The sequence below is a fragment of the Dermacentor albipictus genome, chromosome 5 (assembly GCF_038994185.2).
Source record: "Dermacentor albipictus isolate Rhodes 1998 colony chromosome 5, USDA_Dalb.pri_finalv2, whole genome shotgun sequence".
In the NCBI taxonomy this organism is placed as follows: domain Eukaryota; kingdom Metazoa; phylum Arthropoda; class Arachnida; order Ixodida; family Ixodidae; genus Dermacentor; species Dermacentor albipictus.
This window is the reverse complement of record NC_091825.1, coordinates 80,116,596-80,135,901: the sequence shown is the minus strand read 5'-3', so window position 1 is coordinate 80,135,901 and position 19,306 is coordinate 80,116,596. Positions and strand designations below refer to the sequence as shown.

At 44.8% G+C, this 19,306-nt stretch overlaps 1 protein-coding gene across 2 annotated transcripts in view; it reads left to right on the top strand.

Annotated features, from left to right (window-relative positions):
• Window positions 1-19,306, top strand: part of LOC135910801 (putative inhibitor of apoptosis) — a 48,010-nt gene that overhangs the window by 9,167 nt on the left and 19,537 nt on the right. For both annotated transcript variants that reach the window (XM_065442906.2, XM_065442905.1), the window contains exons 2-7: window positions 8,444-8,650; window positions 9,288-9,752; window positions 10,572-10,768; window positions 11,488-11,678; window positions 14,157-14,335; window positions 18,608-18,837. In XM_065442906.2, coding sequence (XP_065298978.1) covers window positions 8,453-8,650; window positions 9,288-9,752; window positions 10,572-10,768; window positions 11,488-11,678; window positions 14,157-14,335; window positions 18,608-18,837 — 1,460 coding nt within the window. In that variant the 5' untranslated portion in view covers window positions 8,444-8,452. The remainder of the gene's footprint in view (window positions 1-8,443; window positions 8,651-9,287; window positions 9,753-10,571; window positions 10,769-11,487; window positions 11,679-14,156; window positions 14,336-18,607; window positions 18,838-19,306) is intronic.

Here is a 19,306-nt window from a genome sequence, read left to right as displayed (position 1 = left end):
TCCACCTGGCATAAAGCCCACAGAGTAGTTTTTGAAGTGATGAAGCCTTAACACATCTTTAGTTTTTTTTCTTTCAGCACCCAAAAGTAACAACGTAAAACGAAAACAAAATTTCGCGTAGGAAAAGGGAACCAGAAGGTGCAGCTGGAACTGTACAGCTGATAAGTTTGATTTACATGTTTTTTGTTTCCATGTTTTTGTTTTGTGTTTCGAAACATTTCTGCTGCGTTTGTAGAAAATTAGTTTGATGTCACGTTGACTGTAGCAAATCTATTTAGTCTTGTATTTCTAGTTAGGCAAATAAAATATATTGCCAGTTCGTATTCTTTACCTGTATAGTATTCATTATGCACTACAAAATTTTGTAGTGCGTAGTGTGGAACCTAGTCTGTTTCAAATTGTGTCTGAAAAAAAAATCTGTTTCAGGCGACTCAAAATTTAGGAAATTTTGCATCTACATGTAAGGCACATAAGGGATGCCACAAAGCAAATTGAGTGGTTTAATGCTAGGCCAAGTTATACTAGTAAATTCACTAGCTTGTGCCAGTAACGCCATATTTGTTCAGGCTGCAGTAGTCCACTGGAAGCAGCTCAGTTCATGCCTCTGAATTGAATATTTCTTAGCCAACCAGAAACAATTGCACTGACAGAAGTATCTGCTGACTTCCTTTCTCCCTTTGGTCTCACTATCTATCCATACTTCCGCTCACAATAACAAGCTTCTTGACTTTGTACTGCTGTTTGCACTTGATGACAGGAATCTTGTTTTGAGAATGCATATGTAGAATGAGTTAGTCCAATTTCGCTTGTCACAAAAGAAAGTGCTACTTACGGTAGGTAGTGCAGCAGTTACTAATTTACTGCATTCACTTGTTTACCAACAGCTGCTGTGTATTTAACAGTGAATACTCGACAGTTGTGTGGTAGCATATAGCCGTTAGTATAGTATTAAATCAAGGAAAGTTTTTGTTTATTTTACAATATTTATTTTGATTCACCTGAACATGCAGTAGGTGTCTTTGTGTCATGTAAGTACAAATGCATTTAACCTAATGAAATTAAGTTGAGGCAAGTGCATTTACCAGTGTGGTACTACTGCCTGCATTGCAGGTTAGTTCACATTTAGTGTTATGTACAGCGATTAAGTCATGTATGTCATTGTTAGGAATATAAGGAACTGTAGTTAATGATAGTAAATCCTGCAAGCCTCTGGCAAAATGCAGCTATGAGAGGCAGTTGCCACCTCATTTCCATAGTATATATAATGTTGCTTTCCACGTGGCTGTTGCAAAGGGAAGTGCAAGGGCTAAACAGCCATAGCGCAAGGTACGTTGTGGCGCCCAGCAGACGGGGAATGTCTTTATCTGAGCGCAATCATGAGAGGGGCATCCTAGTAACAGTCATCCAGATAAGATACGGCTGCCGTCATCACTTCAGCCTTGTGTAGAGTGGATAAAAAACATCTGTTACGAGCCAGGACAGCATTCATGCATTACGAGCATTCGCAGCTTGCATGGTATCTTTAAAACAGTTTTTCTTTGTACTCTTTTTGGATACCGTTGAAAGTTTATTTTGGATATGCTAGGGGTGAGTTATATTTTTATTGGAGGGCAGGAGCTATTGAGCAGACATCACTGGTGTCGGAGGGTCTGCAGCTAGTGTTCAGTAATGCCCACCGCAGTGGCTTAGTGACTATGGTGTTGTGCTTTAAACACGAGGTCACGGCATCAAATCCCGGCCGCAGCGGCCGCATTTCAATGGGTGCAAAATGCAAAAACTTCCATGTCCTATGTTTGGAGTGCCTGTGAAAGATCCCCTTGGCTGTCAAAATTAATCTGGAGTCCCCCACGTCCAAAACGGAGAACATGCTCCGGCTGATCCTCAGGGTGACCAACCGCAGGGGAGGGCTCAGCGAGAGCAATCTCATCAGACTTTACCACGCCTTCCTCATGAGTCACGTAAATTACGTAGCCTCGGCGCTAAAATGGACCAAGAGAGACGCGGCCAAGATAAACACACTGATGCGCAAGAGCATCAAGAGGGTGCTAGGTCTTCCGATCAGTACAAGCACGGAGCGGCTCGATCGGCTAGGGGTCCACAATTCGCTAGCAGAAATCATCGAAGTACAGACCAAGGCACAGGTCGTGCGGCTGTCGACCACCAGGGCCGGCAGACGCATCCTAGAAGACGCAGGTATAAATGCCGAGGCAGAGTGCAACGCATGCAGCGTCGCACTCAGCGCGGCGGTCAGGGGCACTTTCAAGGTAGAACCGCTTCCGAGAAACGTCCACCCGCAATTCAACGAGGGGCGCCGAAAGGCGAGGGCCCGAGCACTGCTGAAATCGACCGCCAGCTGTCCGGGACTGGCGGCATTTGTAGACGCGGCCCAGTATGGGCGCAGCGATTGGTACGCGGCCGCTCGGTACGCTGGGATGGTACGATCATCAACGCAGCATCGGTCAAGGGGGTAACGTCCGAGGTGGCCGAACAGGTGGCAATAGCCATGGCAATGAGGGACCCCGAATGTCCTTGCGTATACACAGATTCGCGATCGGCGGCCAGAGCATTCGCCTTGGGCTCGATATCGCGGAAGGCGGCGGCCGTCCTCGGCAGTGAGGGAGCCGCGGGTCATCACATCCTCAAATGGTTTCCCGCCCACATGGGGGCCGACGTGCACCCTGACTTTCCCAACGCCAACGAGCTGGCACACGGACGCGCGCGAGGACTCGCACACCGCGGCGATCATTGCGAGCGAAGTGGCGGGGAGGGAGGGGAGCACCGAGACCCGCTGCTCACCTTCAATGAAATAACACACTATCAGCTGTCGAGGAGGACCTTCCCGCTCCCCCACGCTAAACTTACTAGACCACAGTCATCTATATTCAGAATGCTGCAAACAAGGTCGTTCCCCTCGAGAGGCAGAATGAGCCTTTATTCACCAGACGTAGAGCCGCAATGTCCGGATTGCGGCGAATCGTACTGCTCGCTATCGCACATGCTTTGGCAATGCTCCGCGTTAAGCGGCACCATGTTCAGCAAAGAAGACTGGATGGACGCCCTGCGAAGCGACGACCACCAGACCCAGCTTCGGGCCGTCCAGAGGGCTCACGAAAGGGCGGAGGCTCACGGGCTTCCCGTCCCAACGTGGGTGCGACCCGTGACCCCTGCCGACCACTAAATCAAGAGTGGGTGGGAAGGGGTTCCTCAGGACCCAATAAAGTTATTTCCTCCTCCTCCTCCTCCTCCTCCCCCACTATGGCATGCCTCATAATCAAATTGCAGTTATTGCACTTAAAACCCCAGAAAGAAAGAAAGTGTTCAGTAAGAATCGAAAAACATAAAAGATTGCAGGCAAAATTACAAATAAATTTTGTGGAAGTCTGCAGTATAGCTCTGTGCTTTGTTTGCCATGGCTAAGGGTTGTTTTATGAATACTATCCTTCAAAAATTTTTGTTGCTCATCAGTGGTTCATTCTCTGCCATTATTGCTCAGATTAGCCACTGAGAGTGATGGATAGCGGGAAAAACCGGAATTGAAGGAAAATAATTGCTGAGAAACACGGCTACAGATTATCATTCCTGTTTAAAGAAGTTAGGGATGGGGGAATTCTGTCATAGTTACTTTTTGACAGCTTCTAGTAACAGTGCCTCTGCCATCATTTCTTTTTATACATTTACGAATTACTTCTGCTTTCAATTTTTTCACTGCTAAGACTTCAGCATATTGAAATTTATGAATCCCATGCTTCTACTCGCTTGTGGATAAAAAGGTTTACTAAGAAACGATAATTTGTAGTAGTGTTGAAGGACCTTACTGTCAGGGCATTAGTTGGCACAGTAGCTAATAGGGCTCATCCCTGTCAACTGCGGGGGAGGGAGCATCTGTTCAAGTTACCAGCTGCAGTATGTGAGCACATTTTTAACTTCCAGCAGAATAAGAAAAAGCTGGTATCAGCTTTGTTTTCTTTTGGGATTGCTTCTCTTGTACTACATGGCATTTTTCATGTATGCTTGATTCATGGATGCATGTGTTCCTTGGTTGAGTCCAAGCATGCTGTAAAAGTTGTTCTTCAGGCTACCTGCATAGTGGCTTTTACTCTGTGTCTATTTTCACTGTGCTGCTATAAAGATATGAATGCCCTTAACGGCTGTACACTCAACAAAGTGCAGCCATTTATCCCTTATCCCCTCCGGGTAGGCGGCTCACATTCCTTGCTTGTGATGAAGAGTGGCTTGTGCCAGCAAAGGAGCTGCCTCACTAGCTAGACATTCCCTTCGTTTGAGCAGACAGATCATTCGCACACTTCTATCTGGGAGGTTCTGTGACATTCATATTGCGGTGAGTGATATTCTACAAATCGCTATTGTTCGCTCGGTGCTTATCCAAAAGCCCACAGTTTTTGAGCAGCTGCTCAGGTTGCATTTTCTGCAAGCACGTTTAATGCAAGTTTACTGTAACATGTGCCCTGTGCCTCCTGTATGCCACACATTAGAAAGTGAACAAAAAAAGTGATTAGCAAAGTGCAAGCGAGGAGCTTCCGTGTTTTTGCTCCTGAGAGTAGTTCAAGCAATCATTTTAGGGGAGGCAGTACACTTCACAGCATTAAGAAATTTAACCGGGGGGGGGGGGGGGGAGCATAGACAGATCATTATGGTTGACAACTTTGTTATGCAGGCTGGTTTTATGCAACTTCAGTATGTAATGTAATAGATGCAGCCTATCATTGAGGTCAGTTATTCTTGTTACTGGACAGCGCTGCATTTTTGCATGTGGCATTCAGCAGGATGGTTTCTCACTAGACATGTCTCAAAGGTATTCCAGGCTCCTCGAGAAAGATGCCAATTCTAAGCCGCCCCCAACTTGGCATTGCGATTGCGTGCCATTGCACCTGAGTGTCGCTTTTCCGTCTATGTAGGTAAGAAACTCCATGGTTGATGCTTCCACCATTCTGTGTTGTCATTCCAGAAGTCCTTCTAAGCCACACATTTTGGCACTTTAATTTCAGCCCTTGTTGCCCTTTCGACTTGGCCGATATCCTATTACTCTGTACCATCCCTCCAATTCCTTCATTCTATTTGAGTTCACTGTGAGCATTATGGGGATTGCGGGTGCAGTAAACGCCCTTGTGATTGTTTGCACTACTGTGTTGTCATTCCTTTGTCCTATGACCATGTTTAAGAACCCGTCAACATTCATACCATTGGTGCTCTGATTTCAGCGACACCTACCTGTCTGTTCAGCTTCGCCTGTATTCTAACACTTTTGAGTCATCTTTCCCTGCCTTTCATCCTCTTTGGGTTGTGTGAAGCAATTGCTTCCATATAATTGTGTGTTGGGGCATCACAGATCGCTCTGTGTAGTACCGAACCACCGTTTTGGGAAGGGACAATAGAACAGCTGTTCCGTTTGCGCATTTTTGTGTGTGTGTGATGATGATGATGATATTGATAACTTAATGATTACTGTGCTCTGATAGAGTCCTCACAATTGGAAGTTCCCAGAAAAAGATAAACAAAAGTATGACACAGTACTGTGTTCTGATAAGAGTCCTGACAAGCGGAAGTTCCCCGTGAAAGATAAAAAAAGTACATGACACAGGGCTGCCCCAGCTATTGAGAGCCTTCTCTAATCGCACTTGCCATTTGGTATTCCAGGAGGCACAGTAGCTAATAAGGCTCATCCCTGTCAACTGCGGAGGAGGTAGCATCTGTTCAAGTTACCAGCTCAGTTCAGTTAGCCAGTTACTCTGGCTACAGACATGCTTCATTAAGAATTTCTGCAGTTTCAGTTAACTTTATGTAATGCAGAGAGAAGGCCTTGCTTGCTGCTGTCTGATTAGTGCATACTATGCCTATTTCAACTCTGCAAAGAAGCTTCACATTTGTAGCACATTCATCCATGTTTATACACCTGTTAAGTGTTTCATAGTTCAAAAATCATGACTTGTGTGCTTTTTACAATGAATCACATTTGTATTATTTTTACATTGTGCTACATGCTAATGGGAGGTCAGTCAACTACACCTTTCCCTAAACGTTCTCAGCATAGTAAAGCATAATAGTTGCAAAGTTCTGATTCTGGCTTCACTGGTGATTTGGTGCTTTTTCCTGGTCTTTTTGTTGTATGGTTTGAACTTTTGCTTTAAAGTTCACTTCTGTGCTTCATTTGAGCACTCCATGATAACAGCAGACTTCTATACTGAACTTGAGGGGGACAGTCCTTTTTCGTTTTTTTGCCCCCCACCCCCCTACCTGATGTGTCTTGTTATAACTGAAATTCCCACTTGTCACCTATCGCACGGCAATAAGTTAATTATACGGGCCTGACCAGAATTGGACACAAACTGGCAGTTTCACTTGCCAGCTGTGACTGCTGTTGGTGGCTCGTCTGACACCATTGCACAAGTCTCTTGTCGCATTCACAAAGAAGGCGTTTATCCTAATCTAATCTGCTGTCGGAAGTTTCCAGCAACAGCACGCGTCAGTCATTACCATTGTTGCAGCTGATTAGCTAGCAGCCTCGCAGAGGGAAATACCCACAAGTCAGCTACAGTTTTGTTGTTGGTGATTGTGGTTTGCCAAGACGGAAAATGGCCTTTCTTCATTCTGATGGCCAAAGGTGAGGTTTGCTGGGATCAAGAAATGTGTAGGCACTGAGCATACCAATAGAATAGGTGAACAAGTGAAAGAAGTATGCTTATTAAGGGTGCTTGAATCCTTCCTTGTCTATTTAGCATTTTAGCATACAAAAATAGGCTGGGACAGTGTAAAAGACCAATGTGCCCAAACTTGCCTTGTTTTATTGTCCTCATTGCTGTCCAGAAACATTTCGTATTTACTTGTAGGCAAAGACTTTGGCAACTGCAGTCACGATGAAGATGTTGCTCGTTTGAAAGCAGGCAGAACTTTATATGAGGCTATAACAGCCAACTTTTACGATTTATTGTAATTGGCCAAATTTTGGGAGCTTCTTTACTGTTTTGATGATGCCAGTTATTTTTCTTTTTTTTTACTTGCATTTAGTTGGAGCAAAATTGGTTTTAAAAGAACACGAGTACAGTTGCTGACCAATTTCTCAGTCCGATTTTTTAGATCCACTTGATTGATTATGCGAACCTAGGCACAGTGCTGCATTCCACTCCACAGCACTAATGCAGGGTTCTCACATGATCTTGAAACCCTTGAGTTTCTTGAGTAATACAGTCTAAGATTATTAAGATTATGGTAACCGCTTTCTATGGCAGATCAGTATGGGATGTGCAAACTTCCCATTCTAGAAACAATGGTATGCTATGAGTTGTTCTATATATATATATATATATATATATATATATATATATATATATATACACGCACACACACACACACACACAATGGGCGAGAGTTAGACGCCAGTGCTTGGTGCTGGTTTCCCTCACGTGTTGATAATGCTCTCTCCTCACCTAGTTAAGAACATGAAGTGATCAAGGCTGGATATTTGCGATGTAGTTTCGTATCTGGTGCAATAGAGCTATATTTAGTGTTCTGGAAAAGTTGTTACAGTAAAGAATTGCTTCATGATATGCAACTCTGCACCCTTGAAGAAGCTTTGATAGGGCCTTGAAGGTCCTTGAGTACCGTTTAATTTTTATCTCTTAAACATTTGCAAACCCTGAATGTATAACAGCAACAGGAATTTCAGCTGACACATGTGAATACTGCATGAATGAACTTCATAAATATTTCTGTGGGCCTGTGGTGCATACTGCTCTAGCTGCAACTGAAAAATAAGTGTGCCTGTTCGGAGTTTCTACACAACTGTCTGCATGTTTGTTTAATAGAAAATCAACATATTGAGTTCAGTTCAGTTTCAGTAATAAACACCTTAAGGTTGGCAGGTGCATGTGCCTGATCTGAAAGGTAAGTTTCATTTGACTGCTAAGGTGAAATGAAAAAAAAAAGCTTGCAAGGACTTCACAAGGAGTGCTAGTCAGCTGACAAAAAAATGAAAGAATCGTGGGCAAATTAACAAGTTATCAACTTATAACTGATACAACTTATCGCTGAGATATACATTTAGTAGCACTTGTAATATCTACAATAGTTTGAACAGAACACACAACAAAAAGCAGTTAAATAATATAAGTGTTAGGAGTAATTTGCAACTAAACGGTAAACGATATACTTACACTTCGAGATACATTTCCACAATATAAAGAAAGATAAACTGGATAAGGTATGAATGAAAAGACTGACTGAAAAAGTGCTAGTGAATAAAAAAAAGCACCGATTGTCATGAGATGAGACATAAAAAGCTGTCTGCTATTTTTCATCCTGTCTTAAAGATCTGTGTAAGTTGAAAAACCTCTGCCACCTATACTTACGTGTGTTAGCTAGCGTCGTTGGTGCAGTGTGGTTGCTAAGGCAGTGGCTACAAGGTGCACTGTTGTCCGCCTTCTTGCAGGCATCTACGATGGTGCGCACAGAGTTGGCGCAGCGGGGGCTGCCTGCCTTTTCGGCTCTTGAGCAGGCAACGGTTACAGATGGGCCCGTGGTGGCCAAGTACCCCAAGATGGCCGTTGCCCTTGACTACAGCCGAGAAGAAGACAGGCTTGCCACTTTTCGTGGGTGGCCCCCAGATGCCCCAGTATCTGCCAAGAAGCTGGCTCAGGTGGGCATGTCTGTCTCGGAAAGGGAAAAGTGACACTTTTCTTAGTTTGAATATTTAAAAGGTGGCACAATTATATAAATGGGGGATGGGGGGGGACTTTGTAGTCGAAACTGCTGGTGCCTTAAGAGCAACTACTCTGGGCTGTGTGGTTGAAGAGCTGCATTAGTGTCTTTGATTTGACACTAGATTGCAGGTTTCGTCAATGGATCACAAAACATTCGCTTTGAACACGTGTTTGCAAAACGTGATTTCACTTTTAATCCATGAAACAGAATGTGTTCTCATCCCTAATAAGGTGTAAATTGACTAGTTGAATCTTCTGTTTTTTTGAGGCACAGAAAAAAACTGCTATGCAAAGAATCGCAAAACTTAAATTTTTGTTTTCGCCATTAACAGCCGCTTCACAGAGGTAGGTGCTAGTGTGGGCATGATGACTTTAATAGAAAAGGACACGACATGCTGCTTAATTGCAATTGGTCATCCATGAAAGTGAGCTTTTTATTTTGGCTCTTCATTTGGAATAAGTGTGTACTCTTGGTGCCTTGATTCTGACCCTTGTGCACCCTAGTGGTTTAAGTGTTCTAAATCTCCTCTCTCCTTTATTTATTTATTCATTTATTTGTTTCTCTCTCCACAGGGTGGCTTTGTGTGTATCAGTGCTCCCAGCCGTCTCACACAGTGCTTCAAGTGTGGGCTCGAGGTTTCAGACTGGAAAATTGCAGACTCCGTCGTTGATAGACACCGCGCTGTGCGGCCAAGCTGTGTGTTTGTGCAATCCCTTCCGAGCCCGCGTGTTCTGGTGGCAGCAAGCCCCATTTATTCCGCAGCCGGTGCATCATCTGTCGGTGCAAGGCATGTAGAGCAACCGACGCAGGTTGACAGTGTGATTCCCCCGTTGCCACGCGTCAGCAGTGCACCGTTAGTGCCCAGTGGTGCTTGTGAGCCTGTGCCCAGGAATGGTGTAGAAAATGATTTGCAGCTTCGCCGGCTGCAGGCGTCAGAGGAAGAGCGGTTCAACACTTTCTTTGACTGGCCGCTGGACTTTCTGCCAGCACGGACGCTTGCTCAGGCGGGCTTTTACTATCTTCACGAACAAGACAAGGTGCGTGTTGGTCAGCTTGATTAATGTGTTGCTTCAGTGCCAAAGCTCTAAACTGACAAAGAAAGCGACCGTCATTCAATGTATATGCTCATTTTCATGATGCTATGTTTAGTTTCTGGCCCTCAAATATGTGCTTTACGTAACAGCCATGCGCTCCTTTAATATGGTTCCATTACTTTTTTTTTTTTGCAATAGAAAAGTTTATTTTAATAACCAACTCTTAGTTGAATGTGTGTTCTGCCTTGTTAATGCTAGCGAGTATTTGACATAGCTTGACTTAGTCACTTCATTCTTGAATAAGGATGTTACTAGTGACTGTGTAGCTGATCTTACTGTTGCTCTTATGCCACATATTGCTACAATGCGTGTCACACTGCTTGTGTAGTGTCTACTTCACGAAACTGTTTTCTGTGGATGAGCAACTGAAGGAGCAGCGGAATACATTCCAGCTGCAATTTTGCCTCTGCAGCAGCATGGCTGTCTTACAGTACAGAATACCTATGCTGAAGTTACAACAATAATGGGTGGAACCGTAGGTGATAGTTACAAGGCATTCGAGCCCAGTACAAAATGGGTCAGGTACTGTTCCTGCTTGAAGCAGAAACCACGTGGAATGCATTTTGCTTGAACATGACAAGGTATCATTCGTGCATTTAAACACGCTGACACTGCATTGAAGTCACAGCTAATATATGTTGGATGTGTTTTGTGATTATGCCTATTTGCCTTCTCGAAAAATGCATAGTTAGGATCATACTGTCGTTCCTACACACATGGTACTCTAGCTTCGGGCCTTTTCTTTCTTCTTTTTTTTTCCAGGTGCGGTGTGCCTTCTGCAAAGGCACAGTGCACAACTGGGAACCGGGGGATGACCCCCTGCGAGAACATGCCCGCCACTACCCGTGTTGCCCGTTCCTTCTGAACCCAGATTTGGCTGGCCTGGACGAGTGTGGTCATATGTCATGGCAACGGGCACGCTCTGCACCCGAGCCTGAGCAGCTGCTCGTTGGGAATGGGTGCGTGTGAATCAGACTGCAAGCCTCTTTTGTCGGTTGTGGGGCAGATTTTGTGAGCAGGCCAAGCTCAGATGCGCACTAGCGCTGGACCTTCTGGGCGGCCAAGTAGCATATGGGAAAGTTCAAGCAGCATCTGGCTGGTGCACCCAACTTTACCTAAGTGTTCAGTCAATTTTCGAACTTTGCCCTTAAGCACCACAGAAATGAGAACCCTTGTGCCTGTTGCACTTCTTGGCAAGTTCTGTATCATGTGGCTGCCATGTGGCAGGCAGTGAAGAGTGGTTGCCCGCCACCACATGTCAAGTAAATTGACTGTAATGCTAGTATCGAACCACAGCACACTCAGTGGCAGTGTTAATACATTGTAAAGTTGGCGTGACCATATTAGCTCGGGCCATCAAGTAAATAGTCTGCTTATGAATTATTAAATCTGCTTGCAAAGAGCAGGGGCCATATTTTTTTTTTCCCCCTTCTATCCTTATCGCCCATCTCGGTGAGCAGCTGATAGTGGCAATAATGAAGATCTTGCTTCATGCCAGCCATTGACGTGAAGCAAAAAGAATGGAAAGTGTAAGTAATGCTTAACGAAGTATGGCCTTGCAGCTGGTTATCCTGTTAAAGCCTGGCATAATATATGTGAGGGAAAGTTAACAGTGCAAACTGGCAGGTGGCAAATCTTGTTCATATGTGCTCACAGACCACTGGGGTTGTCTTGGTAGATCCCGGGGAGTGCAGTTGAAAGGAGACACTCCTCCTTCAGAGCTGTCTGGCCTCGGCGTGTCCGTACACGTCGGGCCGAAGCATCCATCGCAAGCATCGCCCGATGCCCGGCTGCGGACTTTCGAAAAGTGGCCTGCCACATGCCCCAAGCGGCCTCAGGAATTGGTGCCTGCTGGATTTTTTTACATTGGTAAGCATGAATTAAAATTTATTTTTCCAAGTCTCTGGACAATGTGAATTCAGGATCGTACTCTAAAATGTGCGTTGCTCTTATTGTTCACAATTTGATGGTCATGCTGCTCTTATATTCATCATTGAAATTCCTTTTTATAATAATTTCACTAGGGATCACAGACCCCTATATGCCCTCCATAAGTGAGCAGTTTCGTGTAGTCATTCTCAATCTCAAGGTCTCTGAAAACTGTCACAATTTATCAAAGCATGTTCAGTTATTCGCGTAGCTTCATATGGCAACTCCACTTTCTCCATAGATCCAATGTATAAGGGCAAATGAAATTTTAGATTCCGCACACTTCGCCATTCAGCATTTCAGACTCCACCTGACAAACATGTGCAAAATTGGCCAGCGAGGTGAGCACAAAGAGTATATGTGTACGCATTCATATACAGTGAAACCTCGTTAAACCGTAGTCGGCCGGAGCTCGGAAAAAGTACGTACTAAACGGTAGTACTGTTTAAGCGAAATAGCATGAGATCGCCCACTTACCTGTCGAAAACGGAACTCAGAGAGAGTGCGATGAAAGGGGAAAAAAACATGCAGTATTTATTCACTTCGCGGGACGTAAGTGTTATTTTCGTTTGATGTCGCGGCGGCCTAGCACGACGACAGCGGCCTCAAACTTACTGAAGCTGCGTGCCAGCTTCTCAGCCAGCCCCCCTCTTCTCGGCAAACACTCGCACGGCACGACAGATTCCTCGTTGGCGTTACGTATTCTCCGTGCACGCGCGCAGTAGTGCTGCATAAGTCCCGTGGCGCCTTTTTCATTGCCGGGTGCCGGAGTTCGGAAAACTTTTCGTTTGGAATAGTTACGTTATCGCGCCCCTGTTCTTGCGACGATCGCATTCACGAGGCTGACGTAACGCGCAGCTTCTGCCACTGTCGGGCCTGAATAGCCCGTGCTGTCGGATTTCCGTGTCGTCCTCATCACTGTCGCTAGTTGACACTTCGGCAACAACAGCGGCAACGATGGTGAATAGTCGAACCTCGTAGCCAACATCTCTTCGCGGTCGCAGCAGCGCTGCCGAGCAACTTCGCATTCCAAATGCCACACACTGTAGTCAACAGCAGATCCATGTCGCAGGCCAGCGCCGACTTCTTCGTGTCACGTTCGGTAGCACGGACGATGTCTAATTTTTCTTCTATGCTGAGCACCCGGCGTCTTTTTTATCCTAGCTTTGACATGACGCGAGTCCTCGCTTGCACGACGCCACAACGCTCTCTGGCATGGCGTCCATGCGGCGTCGAAATGATGTTGATGTTGATGCGGCTTCACATGCAAACGCACAGGGCGCTTGGAGGCCGTTGTACCGATCTCTGAGGCTTGTTGTTCTGCCGGGCCGCCCGATGGAGACGACGCACCGCCATGTTTGCGCGACGAAAAGTGGAAACGCTACGTTTTAACCGATGCGTACGCAATAAGCTGGTACGGTTAATGCGGATACAAAATACATTATGTTCAATGGCCGCTGAGTCGGGGAATTGACTTTACTACTTTTAAACCGAAACTACTGTTTAAGCGGGTACGGTTTAACGAGGTTTTACTGTACTGGTAAGCTTTTCTGGCTACTTGCGGAAAGAAACTTTTCTTTTTTGTCTTGGTGAATCTGTTTCCTTGATCTCCAAGTTGTTCAGACTTCTTGGCAGTCCCCACAAAATCCAACCTTTGGTCAGCAACTTTAGTGCTGTATTCTTGACACATTGAATTCTTGCATTGATGCAGTAGGCTGTCTTAAAAAAATCCTAGAATCAAACTCCAGAAACTTGGAATCTAGAATAGGAGAAGTCGAAAAGGAAATACAGTTGGATACAGTAGAAAAAAAAATTAAATTCTGGGTTTTTGTGTGCCAAAACCACTATATTATTATGTGCAGTACTGGGGGACTCTACTAATTTTGACCACCAGGGGATCTTTAATGTGCCCTCAGTGCAGGAGACACCGGTGTTTTTGCAGTTTGCCCCCTCTAGTGCGGCTGCTGGGGCCGGGATTTTGTCCTGTGACCTTGTGCTTAGCAGCACAGCACCATAGCCACTAAGCCACCGTGGCGAGTCCAGGTGCGGTAGAAATTCAACGTAATGATTGAAGACAAGTGGAGATAAGTGATGGATAATCAAAGTATGCTGACGTAACTTGCTAATGTTGAAGATTGGGCAAGTTAGTATAACGTGCTTATACGTGGCGCAAAAATACAACACAAAAGGAGAGGCATCTTTAGTCTTGTGTAGATTATTGTGCTATCAGCAAGTATATTGTATAAGGCGGAATTGACAGATTCTAAGACGGCAGTCAGTGCAGTTTGTTGGGGAAAACCTTCATCCAGGAGTGAGAGGGCCACAACTTATGCTTGCCTCTACTGGCCATTCATGATTAACTTCCTTGGCTTTGTCTTGGAAGTGGTGGCTGACCCGTCGCCTTGCTTTTGCCTGCAGGTCTCCAGGACTACACCAAGTGCTTCCACTGTGACGGCGGCCTCTGCAATTGGGATGCAACGGACGATCCCTGGGAGGAACATGCCCGCTGGTTTCCCCGCTGCCAGTTTGTGCTGCTGTCCAAGGGCGAGACGTACGTGGAGGACTGCCTCCAGCGACATCAGTCACATCTCAGCGCAGTAAGACGACCACACTTTTTCTTGTAGCAAACACTGTGGTAGGGCTAGTTGCTGCAGGTGTGTTGCTACAAGCAGTGTGATACAGACAGGAAGACGAGGAACAGACGACAAAGAGCTGGAAGTTAGTGCTTGTGTCAGTTGTCCCATGTCTTCCCATCTGTTTTGCGAAACCTGTAGCCCTGCAGATTTTTTCTTTCTATGCTTGCCCTGCGCTACCTCTGCCATGTGAATATGTCACCTACGTTTTAGAATGGTGAACTGATCCCAGTAATTAATACGGCTAACGTGTCATAACTAGAACTGTGTACACGCAATTAAAACTTAACATTTGGCACGCCATGTGTTCAGCACATATTAAGGGCACCTAATGGTTCACATGCAACTTTTGCTTTAATTCAGTTGTCCTGATTCCCTCTACAAAGCACTGACCGAAGAGACTGAGTGTAGGCCTGTTGTAACACTGCATCTGCAGATGAACCGCATCAGAGCCAGCTGTGGAAGAAGACGGTGGCAAACACGCAAGCGGTGGCATGTGCACGTTACCGTGGTTACGCCAATGCTCAACTCGGGCATGGGCGCCTAAGCACTGCACTTTAAAAAGATAGACCAAAGGTCCAACATGTGTTGCACAGTGGCAGTTGGTTTTCTAAAGTAAGCTTCGGCGCAGTGCAACCATGTTATGCTGTAATGCATACGTATGCAGCGAAGGCGGTTTTGATATCATCTCCAATTGCACCACGCAAGCAATTTTCGACCCAATGTTCCTGGAGAAAAAAGAAGAGTGGCGTGTTAGAATTTTGTAAATACTGTAGTCAGACGTTATGAGCTACCATTATTGCTTGAAAATTTTCCTAGGGTAGGCCTGAAATTGGCATTTCCCACGGGAGATTTTTTAGCAGTGTCTCAACTCCACTGAGACACACTGCGACTAAAACAATTGATATTGAGGTCACCATAAAGGTCTGCCACCTGCGTGCTGACTAATAAAGTTAGAGTTATCCAGTGAAGGATAATTTTAGGATCGAAATAATGAAAATTTGGACCCATATAAATACAAATGTGCCGACTGGGAGCTTCGACCCGGATCAAACTGGAGTCTAATTAAGGGAAGATTCTACTCGAAAAGCTTTTTTTTTTTATTTCTAGACCTGGAACATTGAGATTTTAGGTATTAGTAGAGCTTGTGATGCCGATTTCAAAACTGTAATTGGTTTTCTTGTAGCTACAATAGTTCCAGAGTTCCAACAACTTTGATAACAGAATATAGGGCTTTTTGTGCACACTTTTTAGCTTACTATAAATTCTCACACAGAATCCCAATATTTCTCATTTTGCTGCACACGAGGAGTATATTGCTGAAAAGAACCTCAAATGTGGGCATAACATGCTACCTTTTTTTCAAAAAATCGAAAGTACCAAATCTATATTTTACATCTCCCCCATTAGCATACCAAGTTATGAAACAAAATATCTGTAATGTAAATTGCATCTTTATATAGATATCAGCACTCTACAGTGTTTGAAGATGCTCTGTGCAAAATTTCGTTAAGATAGGAGAATTTTAAGAGCTTGAAAGTTTGTGCACCACACGTCAGAATTGCCTCAAAATGCAAATTGGGAAAAACGCACTTTAACATTGTAAACATGTTTGTTCTTCAATACCATTGCTGTAAGCGCACCAATGTTGCAGATCACTCCGTTAACGGAATTATCACCAGTTCTTGTTCTCTCGTTTTCGAAATGTCCCATCTTTTTTTTTTTTCGGGTGCACTGACAAACTTGATCATGGCGTCGGCGATCTCATCGCAGTTCCCGTAAGCCACCGTATTCCCGCAACCTCGATTAGGCCTAGCGGCAGGCGAGTCGCGTTCTTCCACTGTTGCTTTACGTTTCGGCCTACGTCGACGCCCTTAGTACTTGTTCTTGCTTCGATATTTCCGAGCTCGAAAATCTCGCTTCTTCGAGTGATCCATTGCGGACTAGGAGAAACGTAGCAACGCACGGCAAGCGCCGACCATCGCATGCGCTCCGCGAGTGGGGCTGAGTACCACGTGACCAGTAGGGACAGCCGGATCGGCTGAAACGTGGCTGAAAACCGACTTCGAAATGGCTTTTTTTTTTTTTTTACAAAATACGAAACTGGAGGGAGTCCTGTATGCTAGAGTAAGGCTTGATCTACCTCACCGAACAAACGGCGATTTCAGACGACGTCGACTTTCCGAGAGGCGGGTGTTCTAAAACAGCCGTTACACGCGCAAATTTGTGACTTGGAGAGTTACCTTGGCTGATGCAGATAGATTTTCCACCGATTTCTCGTTCGAATTCAGCCTTGATATTTAGGAAAATAAGAGTTGAATGATCAAAAATAATTTTAGAAGCAAAATCTCAAAAGTGAAAATTTTCGCAAAAAGTTTTCGCGATTTTTCGACTCGCATCTCTTCTTAACAGAAGTCTACTGTATTGGCTTTATTATGTAAGAACTGCTTTTATGATTAACTCTATCATAAGTTGGTTGGAAGCAAAGCTTGAGGCAAAAGCATGCAAAAGTTACCCTGGTAAGCTGTTGATTCTTCTCATAAAGAAATAAAGGATGTCACTTTTGCGAGTGCACCATGCAGTGAGGTAAAGCTAATAAAAATTAGTTGACGTTCAGCAGGCAACACAAAACTTCATTACCACGTTTGTAAGCATAAGTGAGCTGATATCAGGAGTTATATTCACAAATCATGGACATAGTGTGATCATTTCCTACAACAATCAGTTTAGATGCTCTGTTTCATGCATTTGAAGAGAACATAGTTGAGAAAAGGTGGGGAGCACTGGCACCATAATGAACGGCACATATAACATGGCATCAGTACAGATCTGGAGGTGACAATCTGGTGACAGTTCAACAGGTGGGGACTTTGAGGCAGCTGCGGTTGTCATCCATTATGTGTGCCTCCTGCAGACAGTAGCATTTGGGTGTTGGATACTGGTCCACAGTCCCTGTTCCATGTCAACCTTTGTCTTGTCATGGCGATTCACAAGCTTCCGAAGGATCATCTTCTTTTCTCTTATTACAGTCAAATCTCGATATAACGAATCACACAGGTCCACCGGAAGTCGTTCATTCTTCTGAAAGGTCTTATGTCACGTGAAATCCCCAAAATTAACCGCTCCCGCCATCAACCCATCAGTTCATAAGTAGTCGCCGTTTGAGCTGTCCATGAAAACGTTGCTGTTGACTCTCAGCCCGCGCTGATGCTATTTTCCATAGATTCCGCCACCACGCACCACCGAAGTGCCGTGAGTGATGCGCGCAAAGCAGATGCTGACGCTGGGAAAATTACTGACAAAAAGGAAGCTCCATGTCGCTTCCAATGCGCAATGTTTATTTATTTGTTTTCACATTCCTTTCCATGTACACTGCAACTGTCTTGCTCGAAGCAGATGCCGCCCGAAAAGTGCAAAGTGTGACTGTGGCATCCCCGCGAGTACAGAGATTACATTTCTCCGCGCACATAGAGCACGGCCGCAGAAAGAAGGGTGAAAGAAAGAAGAGACGCACCTCCGTTGCTAGGCGACACAAGCTTGGGGGAGCATGCACTCACAAAACCCAATGCGTCATCACCTCTGGAATAGATTTTTTTTTTTAATTCTCACCCACGGGTTTCTTTTCTTTTTTTCATATGCTGTCTCACGTTTTCCGAATTCATGCACCATGGAATCTACTAGCCTACTGTTTTGGCTGACCTGAAAGATTAACGAAAATCTAAGAATCGCCCAGATTTCAGAATATTAGTTTGTAGTACTGAGGCGTTAACATGGCACAGAAACTGAATGATTGTTATTCTGAAATGTTCGGTATTCTGAAGTTTGTAGTACTGAAGTATTTTTTACATTGAAACCGTAGGAAGTCAACTGGGGATTTCTGAAAAGTATCTGAGAAGTTCGTTAATGTCGTGTTCATTGTAACAAGATTTCACTGTATTAGTATTTTTTTTTTCAGCAACACAATAATTTGGTGCTTCAATCTTGTCTTTGTGTGGCCACCTGCTTCGTTGTCTACTCTTATTATTTTTTCTTGCGATGGTTGCTCCAAACGTCACACTTGCCTTCTTCTTTAGTCCCCTACCTTCCGGCTTCTTCGCTCAGGAATTGTCACAGCATGACTCTATGTGCAGGGAAATTACTCGGGGAGTTGAATGATTGTGTCCTGCTTCTAGTTCATTTGTGTTGGCTCCTTGGTAGAACTTGTTGCCCGAAACTTTGCTCTTTTTCCACTGGCAGGTTGCGGCATCAACAAGCTCGCAAGGGCAGTCTGGAGGTGTCGATGAAGGAATGGCGACCGAACTGGCGGCACTCATGCGGTCGGAGGATGTGCAGTTTTACCTGTCACAAGGGGTTCCTGCAGAGACATTGCGTGCTGCATTAATAAAGCATATGCGCAGCCAGGGCCGTGGTTTCGCAAGCCGTGACGAACTTCTGCAAGTTCTTGGGGAGCTGCTTGCCTTACCAAGGTAAATTTGGGGCAGATGGAAGCCAGGGGCAATTTTTCGCTGTATGGTATGCCCACATAACTAAAGCTTAACGAATTTATACATCTGTTGGAAATGTGTGCAGTGTGTTGGGAAGATGAACTATGGGCAATTTGTTGACATTGGTCACTTAGTCACTCCATATGCATCTGTTAAATACTTTGTCTTTGAAATTCAGTCTGGTTTTAAGATCATCTTAATCGCCGCAATTTGTTGGGCAAAAATGGCATGCAGGAAAGCAAAGTTTCTTAACGATGCATAACAGCCCGTTTTTAGAGGCAGGGCCCCAGAACCCTTTCAAGGGCTTTATCTGTGGTCCATAGACAGGGAACTTGCACTGTCGTGTTATCACACTACCTTTATGAAGTATTGTGTGCATTGTTTGTGAATTACATAGCACAGTTAGAGCGTTACCTTCTTGAGGATATTCAGGCACTAGCAGAAGTCTGTT